Here is a 14,421-nt window from a genome sequence, read left to right as displayed (position 1 = left end):
CACATTTGTTGCTCTTTGCTTACTCTGATTTTGTCAATGGAACCAAGGACTTGAGGAAGACCTTTCTGGAACCATTAGTTCCTTCAGAAATAGTGCAGAATGCACCACACTGTTTAATTAAAAAAAAAAAAAGTCAGAAGTCCAAGAGAGGCAGGTGGCAAGCTCTCTGTCATTCCCTCTGTGGATTATCCGTGGAAATGTTCAAATCCCAGCCTGATCTTCCTTTGTACTCGAAAGACTGAGGTTATTCTTTTCTCTATTTTATAGTTGTGCATAGTCAGAGAAACTAAACAAAGTGAACATTAGTTTTAGAAAAGCACAGTTAGGTAGCTGGGGTTGTTCCTGCTTTCTATCTGCATACCATACCTTCCCTGTCCTCCTCCCTCTTGTAAGCACTCTGCTTTCCTTTAGGAGACAAACTTTTCTGTGTGGACTGGATGTGCTGCCGAATATACTGGCCGCCACCACCACTCCACCCCTCCCCCTCTGTCACCACCACCGCATACATCCCCCATGGGCAGACATGTAGTCCACTCTGGCCAACTAGAGTGTTCCATTCCTTTCCACCCCACTGCCCTCACAGGTACTTAGAAGCATGGTGGTGTGGAGGAAAGATCAAGATTTGGGTTGTTGAGTCTTGGATACAACTACTATTTGAAACCCGAAGCAAGTATCTCAGGTAAACCCTCTGTTTCCTCATTTACAAATTAGTAAATATAATCACATAATTTATAGTGGAGCTATTAGTATTCCATAACATTGTGGATAAATAGTGCGTGGTAGGCCTGAGGGCTGACATATGCTGAAGAATGGGTGTAGCTGTCATCAGCATGGGCCTTCCGGACACCCTTCTTGCTCAGAGTTTATAGAACCATGAACAGCCCACAGCCAGTGAGTGGCAAAACTGAAATTCACACCACGTGTGTCTAGCCCCAGAATCTAGACTCCTCTCCTGATATCAGACTGTCTTCCATTCGTCACAACTCTTCAAAGGCTCCTCTCCTGATACCAGACTGTCTTCCATTCGTCACAACTCTTCAAAGTAGTCAATCTTTGAGGGTGGTGGGCTCCTTGCCTCTGGTTTCTCTGTACATAACCTTTAGCAGAAGGTCTCATTCCTGTTGGGTACTCAGGGAGAAACCCTTGAGGAGATTGTAGCAGACCACCAGCCTGAGGGGCCCCACAAGCCAAAGCCCAATCAGGTGGAGAACCTCCTTCCAATAAAGCTCCCAACAGGACTCCTTATTTCTCAGGATCCCCTTTCCTGACCTCTCTTCACCCTGAATTCATCCTATTGCTGGATCCCCTTTCCTGACCTCTCTTCACCCTGAATTCATCCTATTGCTGCCACTTTAAACTTCTCAAAGACCAGTTTTGAAAATGTGCATAAACACCTTCCATGGTGACAAGCACTGTATGCTTCCATTTATACAAGATACGTAGAGCAGTCAAGTTCATAGAGAAAGTAGAATGAGCAGAATGGCGGTTGCTAGGGACTGGAGTGGGGGAGTGGGAAGCAAGTGTTCAATGGCTATAGGTTCAGTTTAGGAGATGAAAAGAGCTATGAAGATGAACGGTGGTGATAGCACCCCAATATTATGAATGTATTTAATACCACTGGATGACACACTTCAAAATGGTTAAGATTAGGGGTGCCTGGCTGGCTTAGTCAGTAGAACATTCCACTCTTGATCTTGAGTTTTAGCTCTATGTTGGACATGGAGCTTACTTTTAAAAATAATTATTTAATTAAATTTAACAAATGGTTAAGATGATAAATTTTATCTTTTATGTATTTTACAATTTAAAAAAAAAAGGAAAAAATAAACCTTTGAATGGCCTGCCTCCCACTGCTTCAACAATGGAGCACTCACTTCTTGACTACCATCAAGGGCCCGTGACCCTTCATAGTCTCTCCCCTGGCTCTTATTCTCTGGGCTCCAGTTTGGAAACTCACAGGCTGTGCACACTGCTGGTGCTCTGCTCTTCAGGCTTCCACTATGAGGCTCTGCTTATCATGTTGCCTCTGTTCATTTTAACTACCTTCAGCATCTGTTCTTTTATTAATATCAGAAGTTCGAGATAAAACCATAACTTCTTAATTTAGGATGAACCTTGCCTTACCATCCACTAAGCACTAATATACCTTTTAAAAACCCTGATACTCTGTCTATAGGAAGCGGGTGCACATATGTGACTTCACAGCTAAAGCTAGATGTGAAATACAAGATTTCTCAGGCCTGCCTGAATTATGGCAGACATGTATGCAGGCTCCAGTCTTCACCATACTAGCATGCAGCTGCCAATGCATCATTCTGGAGGTGTGCACCCTTGTGAAGCAGAAAACCACTGGGCCGGAAGCCAGGAGTCCTGGAATTCACTCTCAGCTCAGTCATGAAATGAGTAAGAGACTTCGGGACAGTCACTTAACCTCTGGGTTTCACTTTTACCACCTGAAAAATGAGATCTAAAATTTGTTCCAGCTGTAAAATACTACCTAGCTGAGATAATCCATCCTGTAATTATTAAATAACCCGAATTGATATTGATAATGAAAACATAAAATAAAAATAACAATGACTCAAACTGCAATCAGGAAAAATAGACTTGTTGGAAATTCTGCAAAACTTATGTTAGCAGAAACTACGCCCAGTAACATTTGATAAGAATGAAAACTGACCAGCGACTCAAACTTTTCTTTCAATGTGGAAAATAATTAGTCTCAATAAAATATTTCCAGTGAAATAAAGATGGAAAAATTGGAAATGGTTTCCATGCCTTCTTCAGAAAATTTAGCTTCGTGAAGTTTATTTTAGAAAGATGTTCTTAAAGGAATTCATCAGTGTTATTCTGACTAAAATTTTTTATTTCTTTTTTTTTTTTTTTTAATTTTTTATTTCTAAATGTAGAGTCAAAACTTCCTTGGGGTTGAAATAGCAATTCAATGGTGTAAAAACAAAATATCCTGTTTCAAAAGTAGTGGCAACATCAAAACTGATCATGAACAGTAACTGTGACTTTTGGATAAGGGAAGAGAAAGACTGTAAAAGGAACAGCAGGGTAGCCCTGACAGTGTTGGTCTGGGTTTTCACCAGCCAGGGAGGAAGAGGATTAGATCTTTGATCTACCACTATTAAGTCAATGCACACACACACACACACACACACACACACACGGGCCACTATTCTATTCTATATTGCTTGCTAACTGAGCCCTTCTGAGCATTAATGAAATATAGATATTTCAGATCTTTCTTAGATATCTTACAGATAACTCAGTCCAAACCTTGCACTTTAGAGATGAACAAGCTGAGAAGAGGCCACTGCCCCAGATGCTGTAATAAGGCAGTGTCTGAATCTTAGAAAGGCAGAGATGCCAAGGGCACATTGTCTTCTAGGCCAGAACCAGCAAGAGGCCGCACGCAGCCCTCCTTCTTCACCTGCCCTCCATGGGCTGGCTGGGGCTGTCTCCAGGTTTCCCAAGGCATCGCCTGATGGGACCATGTGGGGAAGTGGCTCCCTGTCTCTTACCCTGCTGCTCCCCAGGGACAGCTGTCATTCTTTCAAGTGGACACTTTAGGTAACCATCCGGGGACAAGTCTACTTTGGTTTTGATTTTTAAATTAAGAGCTGTGGAGTTTGGCAAAGAGTGAGGTTTCTCTTTTGGCAGACACATTCACATGCTTCTGTTTTGTGTGTCTAAGGCTGAAAAGTAAGTCCATGGCTAAGGCCCGTTTTTTTCATTATCAGACGCTTGATGTTTGGACAGGATTCTCAATCCAAGGCTCACAGAGAATGCCTTTGTTAACACCGGGGCTCTTTTCTCTCCTTAATTCCCCCTCATCTCCACACGCCACCCTCAACCCTACGCGGAGGCATTAAGCGGGCAGGAGCTCTGCCAACATTTAAAAATCACCTCCATAAAATTCAGATCCCTTGCCATGCGGTAAAACACTCCCTATCACAAACACATGTGGGCCTTGCTTCTTTTGTTACCGTTTTTTTGGCAGCCAGAGGAGGGCCATTTCATCTCTCAATGTGTTTTGCATTCACAAGAGTCAGTGGGCTTAGTGTGATATTTGTCACAATTTCTGAGTGGCGGCCAATCCCTTTGCCCACCTCTGTAGCACATGCCGCCCTGCAGCCACAGCCTGGCCTCTGAACTAGATATTTTATGCACTGAGCCAAGCAGGACACATGTGCAGTGCCAGGCGCTGGAGCGTCTCACAAGGCTGCTCTGGGGGATATAGGTAACAGGTAGCAGAAACAGCCATCAGGAATCTGGAGGATATGCTGAGAGTGCCTTGGTGGGACTGTCATCACAAAGCAGTGTAGCAGACAGGGGGCAAGTGACATGTCCATTGCTCCCTAGCAGCTCAACATTCATGTTGCCCTTAATAGCTTAAATATTAATATTTATTTATTTAAAAAATATTTTATTTATTTATTCATGAGAGACACAGAGAGAGGCAGAGACATAGGCAGAGGGAGAAGCAGGCTCCCTTTGGGAAGCTGAATGCAGAACTCAATCCCAGGACCCCAGGATCATACCCTGAACTGAAGGCAGACAGACCCTCAACCACTGAACCCAGGTGTCCCTAAATATTAATATTTAAACTTTCCCTAAGGGTTGATTTTCAAACATTTTCCCTGATCTTGACTTTTGCTATTTATAATTTTTACTATTTATAATTTTACTATTTATGATTTTCCTTTAATTACTATTTATTATTTATAATTTTCCTTTTATTATGTATACTTTTATATGTTATTTGGGATCATTTACTATACATGATTAGAGATAACGTTTACTATGATGAGATATTGCTCTATGCTAATTGACTTGTTGAATTCCCTCAATAATCCTATAAGGATACCATACACTGTTGTTCCTAAACAACAGACATTTATTTCTTACATTTCTGGAGCTGAGACAAAGTGCTGGCCGGTTTGGTTTCTGGTGTGAGCTCTATTCTGGTTTGTAGACAGCTGACTTCTTGTTGTGTCTTTCCATGGCAGAGACAGGGAGAGCAAGTGAGCTCTCTGGTGTCTCTTATAAGGACACTAACCCCTGCCCTTATGACCTATTTAACTTAAACTACTTCCTTATACGTCATCTTTGCAAATATAGTCACATCATAGGTGATGTCTTCATCACATAAATTAGGAGAGACATAGTTTAGTCCCTAGCAGATAGGTATTATTATCATCCCTATGTTTTAGAGCACTGTGCTCTAATATATTACTGAAGGTAACTCAGAATTTCATGAGTATTTATAAGTATCTCTTTTATATTGCACCAAAGAAAGCTTAACAAGTATCTTTCAAACACATGAAAAAATTACCTAAAGGAGTTTTACCCTGAGTGTTTCCCTTCTATTTAGCTAACAGTCCCTATATTACTGGCAATTAAGTATCAGAGGTAATATGAGAGGCATTGATAAAACTGCTATGGAAGCAGAATGAATAAGGTTCGAATCCCCATCCTATCATTGGATGATACAGGACTGTTTACCTTCTTCAGTCTTTCCTCATATGTAAAATAGAAATGATATTGTATGATTTGCAAGGATGTTCTGATGATAGCCATGAAATACCAATCATGTCTGGCACGTTTGCTCAAGAAGCAAAGCTATTTTATCATTACTGAACATAAATATTGATAGATGAGCCCACCCTTATAACTCCTGTCTTTTATTGGCATACTTTCTCTTCCATCCTCTCTTTTGTTATTTTGCACACAAAATGTATAGTGGTTTTTGACAGGTCTCTTTAAAAAGTTGACATAGATCAGAACTATTGAAACACCTATTTGTTAGAAATTAATAATAATATATCAGCTACAACCACAAGAGAAAACAACCTTAAATGGTCAACAGGAAGATAATTTTTAAGAAAATTAATTACATATATTAATGGAATCCATAGAATATTACTTAAAGATAAATGAAGAATGTATACTGTAACTTTGAAAATATGTATGGTATCATCCTAAAAGAACAGAGCAACAAGTGCCACTTCCTGTCTTGGCAAAGAAACTTGTTGCTCTCAATCTCCCTGCTAAAAAACAAACAAACAAACAATCAAACAAACAAACAAAAAAATGAAAAATAAAACCAGGAAAGCTGGACAAAAATACAGAACATGCCCATTTGAAAGTCAGGGTGACCTATGAAGACAGCCAGGACATGAAGAATGGATTAGTTTCCTATTGTCGCTATAACAAATCACCACATATTCAGTGCCTTTATAACAATATACATTTCTTATCCTATAATTTTGGAGGTTAGAAGTCTGAAGTGGTCTTACTGGACTAAAATCAAGATGTTGGTAGAGTTTCTTCTGAAGGTTTTAGAGGATAATCTGTTGCCTTGCCTTTTTTAGCTTCTAGAGGCTACCTGCATTCCTTGGCTCATGGCTGCTTTTACTATTTTCAAGGCCAGCAGTGTAGCATCTTCAAATGTCTGACTCATCAGCCTCCCACATCCACTCATCCTTTTAAGTAAGCTCTATCCCTGATGTGGGGCTCAAGCTCATGACCCCAAGATAAAGAGTTGCATGCTCTACCGACTAAGCCAGCCAGGTGCCTCCCCCCTCATTCACTTATAAGGACCTTTGTAATGACACTGAATAATGCAGAAAAATTTCCCCATCTCTGGGTCAGAGGATCAGCACCCTTATTTCCATGTGCAGTTTTAATTCTTTCTTCTGTAAAACATAACATGTTCACAGGTTCCAGAGATTAGGAGAAGGGCTTCTTTGGGGAACCACTATTCTTCTTAGCACAAGGAGCTATGGTTACAAAGCGAAGGAGAGGGCAACAAGATGACTCTGATATTCTGTGGTTCTTTTCCCATCAAAGCAATAGTTGATTCAGGGACCAAGAGGCTACAAAATCTTTATTAACGTGATAGTGAAAAAGCTGGAAACCTGAACAGAGCTGCGGGGAGACAAAAATTGGTGTTCATGGCCTGCCTAAGAGTAGAGGCCCTAGTTAACACTACAAATGTCAATTTAGGACCATGGAAATAGACCAGCTAAAATACAGATTTAAATATAATCAATTCCAGACTTGATCCAAGTGCTTGACCCCTATTTAACTGCTTGACAAAGCAAAGTAAAATCTCTTTAAAAGAAAGTATCATCAGCCAAAAGCTCAAATTATCTCTACAGTTTTACCAGCATAATGTCTGACATTCCATTGAAAACTTGAGGCATACCAGAGAAAAGGATCAAGTTACCATAAAAATAAAAAAAAATAATAAAAAAAACACACACAATAGAATCAGGCTAAAGGGTAATACAAATCTAAGAGTTATCAGCAATGGATATCAAAGTAAATGTGATTAATATGTTTGAGAAACAGCATGATGAGGAGTAGATAATTATCTAAAAGTTGAGATCTATAAAATCGATAAAAAAGAAAAAAGACTGAAATTCCAGAATGACAAAAAATAATTACTGCAGTTAAAAAATAAATGGGCTAAACAACATATTTGGAATAGTAGTAGGGAAGAAGAGAAAACTAAAAGAGAAAAAAGAAAATATCAGACTGAAGAATGGAAAGAAGAAAGAACAGAAATAAAGCTATATGGGATGAAATGAAAAAGTCTAACATTTGCATAATTAGGTCCTAGATTGAGAGGAAAGAGAGAACAGAGCACAAGCAGTTTTTGAAGGGATAATGATTGAGAATTTTCCAAATATGACAAAAGACATCAAGTCTTAGTTTCAAAAAGCTTAAGAGAGCACCTGGTGGCTCAATGGTTGAGTGTCTGCCTTTGGCTCAGGTCGTGATCTTGGGGTCCTGGGACTCAGTCCCACATCGGGTTCCTCGCAAGGAACCTGCTTCTCCCTCTGCCTGTGTCTCTGCCTCTCTCTGTGTGTCTCTCATGAATAAATAAATAAAATACTTAAAAGAAAAAGCTTAAGAAACCCAAGAATAGTGTACATATGTATTTAAAATCACTGCTATATACACATAGTCAAATCTTCTGAAAACCAAAAATTGAGAAAATCTTAACAGTAGTCAGGTGGGGAAAAAATCACCTTCAAAGGAACAGCAGTAAAAAGGACAGCTCACCTCTGAAGTGATGCAAGTTAGTGAACAACAGAATAGTATCTTTTATGTGCTGAAAGACCATAACTGCCTAGCTAAACTTCAATTCCATGAAAAATGAAGTTCTCAACTAAAGGCAACACAAAGACATTTCAGACAAACAAAAACAGAAACTGTTGCCAGCACAACTTTACTAAAGTAAAAAATAAAAGGATTTTTTTTTTAAGCGAAGAAAAATAATTCCAGTCATAAGCACGGAAATGGGAAAGAGGCTTAAGGGGGACTGAATGGATCAATTTATGGGTAAGTCACAGTGACACTGGCTGTGTAACATGATGCAAGTAATGTTTTGTGGTGTTCAAACTGTATGTGGAATTTTTTGTTTTTAATGATAACACAAAAACCAGGAGACTTGATAAGGAAGATCTAAGGTTCTTGCATTTATCTGGAAAGTGGTAATAATCTAAATTATGTAATTCTAATTAAATAAGTCCAGATATATATTTTATATTACCCTTATATTTTACCCTTGAGTATAATCATTAAACATTAAAAAGTGTTGGCTCATGGCTGCTTTTGCTATTTTCAAGGCCAGCAGTGTAGCATCCAGTGTAGCCTGGGGCACCTGGGTGGCTCAGTGGTTGAGTGAACCCAGTCCCCATGAACCCAGGGTCCGGGGATTGAGTCCCACATCAGGCTCCCTGCAGGGAGCCTGCTTCTCCCTCTGCTATGTCTCTGTGTCTCTCTTTGTCTCTTTCATGAGTAAATAAATAAAATCTTAAAAAAATCAAATAAAAATCAAATTAAAAATATCTGAATTCTTATATTACTTGTGTTACTTAAAAACAGACAAATAAATACCAAAAATGAAATCCAGAATATCTTCTGCAAATGGAGAGCCTCCACGTGTCCAAGAATTCCAATGTTTTGGAATCAATCTTCAGAGTTAACCAATTATTGTGATTCCCAAGTCAATACCCAACCCAAGACTGCTTGGGCTCCAGTTTACAGAAGCACACAGGGCAGACAAGCACGCTCATCGCCTTCTCTCCAGATCTCTCTGCAGGTCAACAGACACTCCTCTCTCCGTCCTTCGTCAGCCTCACTTACAGACCTCACACGCATCTTGCCAGAACTGTTTCTGCTCTGACTCATTTAGTTTGCTGTGGCACCAGTTTTTAATTCTTTGGTATAGTTTATCTCCATTTAGAAACTATAATGTTATAAGTTTTCCAACATAGAGTTTCCCTTTACTTGATCCCAGAAATACATCTCTCAACTGTTTCCTTTGTCCAAGGTAATTAACGTTGCACGATATTTAAATTTCGTACATGTTGTTAAATGGTGAGAATGATGGGTGGGGAGGGGGAACAGAAGGGGAGCTTTATACGTTAGACTTACCCATACTTCTGCTCGATCTATCATGCCTTCTAACAGAAATGAGTAATGCATTTCATAACTCAGTGACCCTTATGAATATTTTTGTGAGCTCTCATTTACTTTCCCAAAGCAAAGTACTTTTAAGGTTGTATGCTTCTGAAATTAATTTTTATTTGGAGCATGGATTTGCCTAATGAAAAGCTCAAGCGTTTGGAAAGCTGTAATTCCAAATACCTAATACAGAATGGAGGTTTCAATGTTGCCTCAAATAAAAAATTGCAGGAAAAAAATCAGGTCCAGAAGATTTAAATTTCTCCTCTTGACTAAGCAAAAGTATTCTTAATCTCTCCAAAAACTTTCTGGAGGTAAACGGTGGAATCCTCATGTAGTCACCAATGAAGCCCTGACGACCCTTGTGGAGCTGAAGCCTGTAAACTGGAGGCACAGTGGACAGGCTTGGCCAGAGCAAGGTCTGACTCCTAAAGTGAAGGTCACACTAGGGGCATCAGATGGACAGATTCGGTCCTGGGGCTTCGTGTGTGGGACCCAAATAAGAGCACAGATTTGCCAGAAGAGATTACATTGAAGCTAACTTACATCACGTGTTCAAGCTCCCTTCTGTACAAATTCTCTCATTAATGATTTGCCTTTTTGGGCTGAGTATTATCTTTTTGATTGTCGTCTTGTCTCTTGAACAATATCTCACCTTTCATCTTGTTTTGCGTTACGCACCATGTACGTTAAGGAACTCAGACACTGCTCTGTGGAAAGGAGGGCTACGGAAGACACGCTTGGGCTGCTGTGTGACTCTGCGTGGGGCGAGCCAGGCCTTACTGGGATGCAGGCTTTAGTTTCGATCCCACCATCCCCTTCCCCACAACCTACAGGTCCCAAAGTATCTCCGTACCTGACAGAACTGACCCACTTGCCGCACATAACCAGCCACTTCGGAATCCGATTTAAAGATCTTCCAAACTTTTCTTTCCGCCTGGTTGTATTTCTGGGACCCCTTCCACTTCATGGCCCTCAGAGAGCGCTCTGTCAGGGAAGCTGCCACAATGATGTCTAGTTGGCCATTGTAGATCAGAACCTGAAATGAAATCGAGTTGTGGGCAAACGCGGGACTCAACAGGTAAAGCCAGCATACCTATCTAGGTATAGATAGTATGTGCACGAGAGGCAAGGTCATGTGAGGTTTTCTGATAGTGTGCTCAGAGGCCAGCCCAGTAGGAGGGTGGGGTCATTGTCTTCCAGTTGGCCACACACACCAACAACCTGAAATAAATGCCAGCCTTGGCTCAGCCATTGCAATTCTTTTTTTTTTTTTTTTTTTAAGATTTTATTTATGTATTCATGAGAGACGGGGAGAGAGAGAAAGAGAGAGAGAGAGAGAGAGAGGCAGAGACACAGGCAGAGGGAGAAGCAAGCTCCACACAGGGAGCCCGACGTGGGCCTCGATCCCAGGTCTCCAGGATCAGGCCCTGGGCTGAAGGCGGCGCTAAGCCGCTGAGCCACCTGGGCTGCCCCAGCCATTGCTATTCTTCCAAAAGTTCGAACCTTGTTCGAACAGGAATCTGCACAAAGGCTTCTCTCAGTTACAAAAGCATTTGTGCTGTGTTATCCAGTGATATCACTTAGATGTACAGCTGTGTACAAGAAGAGGACTGTGGTTACATTTCCGTGGAACCGAGGAACACTACACCATTGGATTTGCACGAAGACAGCATTTCATTAACTTGGCTTTCAGGCTGGTGAGCTGGGCATTCTCTCAGGAGCTGCTAATCCACGCTCTCTCCCTCTGACACTGATTTTACAGTGGCGACCATAATTTTTTGAGGCAGATGGATAGAAGCGGGTACCTCAGATTTGTGACTTGTTGGAGGCAACTATGTTTGCCATGCCACTTCTATGGCCTCCTTTTCTTAGACATGATAGCCACTTGTCAACAATGAGGAATGCCTTTTCTTCCTAGAATATTATATATATATATATACATATTTTTTTTGCTAAGTTGGTAGATCTTATAGCAGAAACAACTCTGAAACAATTCCTGTCTTTTCTCCAAAAACAATATTCAACTGGCTTGAAAAGAATTCAGATAATACCTAGTGTTGATGAAGTGTAAAATGGCACTACTCTTCAGGAAAACAGTGATCCATTTTCAACAAAAGGATTTGAAAATGCCGAGACTCTCTGTCCCAGTAACCCCAGTTTGTGGAAAAAATCTATGAAAATAAGCCAAAGAAATAAAAAATATATATACATATATATAAAGCCATATTTATAACCATATTCATACATACATATATATTCATATTCACACATATATATATATTCATTGAGTATTATAATGAAAAACTGGAACACAGTCTAAAAGTTCCATAATTAGTGACTGGGTTAAATAAACTAGGATACAGAAATTCTATGGAATAGTGCAAAAGCATTTAAAATATTTCATTGAACCATGCTGTAATGTGGAAAATACTTATCACATACTGTTAAGTATGAAAGCTGAAAGTCAAATAGACGTCACAACTATGAATATATAAAATAGGCGTACATATTTACAGATATGGAATGCAACTTTTAAAAAATGAATACAGTGGTTAATTGAGGTGGTACAAAATCTGAGTAATTTTCTCCTTTGTTTTCCACTCTTCTTAGGTTATTTTTATGCAACTAAACTGACACGATATTAATTCTCAGAAGATATTGTCTCTCAATCCCTGGCAAAGAATTTTTCCTCAACTCCAATGCTACCTTTGATCTACTTGGAAGTTCTGGTTTTGGTCAAGTGAAGACCTTTGGTTGAATCCTCAAATTGGATATAAAATGTTTTACTGCATATGTTTCCATCTCTGTCTTCCTGGTGTAGGCTTCTTAAAAGGCTTGCCCATAATTAAATAGCCCCGGACTTTTACACACTCCAAATCCTCGAGCAGCAGTGGGCCAGGATTCAGCCTAAGATGAAAGAGTCCTGGGCCTCTGCGGCCGGAGCACCGGGTCTTTTATGTTACCGGGTCACCATCACCACCTCCGCTCTCCTTAAGCAAAAACTCAAAGGAAAAGCTCTTCATAGATTTAAAGCCTCTTTAAAAAACTTAACTCAACTATAGCAATGAAAATTTGCATTGTTTATACAAAGAAATTGCCTCAAAGACCTTGGGTACGTATGGCCCATGCAAAACTCCTACAGCTGTTTTGCCAACAGTATGGAAACAATTACACATGATCTGTACCAGTGAACACGGCTTAAATACTCCACCATTCTAGGAAGGCCTGATTAACGAAGATAATCATCTACAAAGTGATTCCTCTGCTAGAATTCCATGAAAAGATGTTGATTAACTACCAAATACACAAGTGCATCAGGCTGTTTTCCACTCCGTGGCCACTAAATGAAGCTTGCATCTTTCTGTGTGTCTCTTGGAGCTATCTTCCTATCATCAGTATATTTTGAAATTAATTTGAATTTTTTTTTATCTTTAAGAGATGCAAATCCACAGGTTACAGCCAAAACAGGCTTATTTGTACAGCATTAGAATACACGTTTGTTGGACTGAATTGAAATGAAATCCATCCCTGAGCTGTGCCCCTTGTTATTCAAGACTCATCACAAACAAGAGCACTAACTCTCTGGAACAAGACAGTGGAGGGCCGAACTGCATAATTTTGTGCATGTGATGTGGAGAAGGCCTACTTTTGGGGGCGAATGGAAATCTTCTTAAAGCAAGGAAAACATTTTTAACTTCTAAAGGGCATATAAGTCAAATGCAAAAAAAAAAAAAAAAAAGGAAAAGAAAAGATCAGATTAATGATCAAGTGAAGTGATTTCAAAGCTGGCATTTAAGGCTGCCAGCATTAAATATAAGAATTCCAGAGCTTTTATTTTTATCTAAATGTCACATTTACTCTCATCAGCCCTGACAGGAATATCTCAGTAGCCTTTAGAGCTGGGTGAGTGGGAGAGAGATCTCAGGATCCAGTGACAGTGAGCCAAGAAGCCAGGTGGAGGGAGCTAGGAGTGGGTGGTCCTGATGCCTAAGGGCACATGCTACTCAGCTACCTCTGTCCTGGTAGTCAGAGGAGTTCCGGGACAAAGCCTAAGCCCTGATGAGCTGGCCAATTATGAAGGATCTGGATACATTTGCTCCATTTCTTCCTGGTAGGGTGACCAGCTGCCCTGGTCAGCTTTGGCCTGAGGAGTTTCCCAGGAGGCAGGGCTCTCAGGCTAACCCTGTGACAGTCTGGGGCAAACCTCTCCCTGAGGCTTGCTAGTATTTTAGGCAACAAGATCTAAAGACAGAGAGATGGAGACCGACATGAATGCAGCTTTTAGCTACCCTTCTCTTCTGAGCAGAGACTAAAACACACAAGGCACAAGGGACAGACTGGCCAGATGGAGTTGGTTTGCGGTGACAACACCAGGCCACTCCCCGAAACACCCAGTGTCCTCACTTTCTTTCCTGGACAGCTGTGAAGCCTTAATTAAAGAGTAAAGGAGAATTTTCTTTTCTTTTACTACTTAGAGATCTGATCAGTTAGCTTGGTGAAATGGAAGGTTTTGCAAAACATGGAAAAATAACTTCTTATTAAAAAGCAGTGAAGACCAAGATTCCACTGCTTGTACTCTATATTTACAACATTTTCTTTCTTTTTTTTTTTAAAGATTTTATTTATTTATTCATGAGAAACAGAGAGAGAGAGAGAGAGAGAGAGAGAGAGAGGCAGAGACATAGGCAGAGGGAGAAGCAGGCTCTATGCAGGGAGCCCGACGTGGGAGTCAATCCCAGGTCCCCAGGATCACGCCCTGGGTTGAAGGCAGCACTAAACCGCTGAGCCACCCGGGCTGCCCTAGTTACAACATTTTCAATAAAGGTGCTTCCAACTTGGGAAAAGAATACATCAAAACACTAACAGTTAAGATAACTAAAATATGGGTGATTTGTTTTGAGTTGACTATTTGCTAGGGTTGTTTGTGTG

At 40.4% G+C, this 14,421-nt stretch overlaps 1 protein-coding gene across 4 annotated transcripts in view; it reads right to left on the bottom strand.

The window, feature by feature from the left end:
• The window catches only part of CPVL (carboxypeptidase vitellogenic like), a 126,994-nt gene that overhangs the window by 18,822 nt on the left and 93,751 nt on the right, over positions 1–14,421 (bottom strand). For all 4 annotated transcript variants that reach the window (XM_077856378.1, XM_077856381.1, XM_077856379.1 and 1 more), the window contains one exon: positions 10,346–10,528. In XM_077856378.1, coding sequence (XP_077712504.1) covers positions 10,346–10,528 — 183 coding nt within the window. The remainder of the gene's footprint in view (positions 1–10,345; positions 10,529–14,421) is intronic.

This window comes from Canis aureus, chromosome 18 (genome assembly GCF_053574225.1).
Source record: "Canis aureus isolate CA01 chromosome 18, VMU_Caureus_v.1.0, whole genome shotgun sequence".
Lineage (NCBI taxonomy): Eukaryota > Metazoa > Chordata > Mammalia > Carnivora > Canidae > Canis > Canis aureus.
This window is presented reverse-complemented; position numbering and strand designations above follow the sequence as displayed.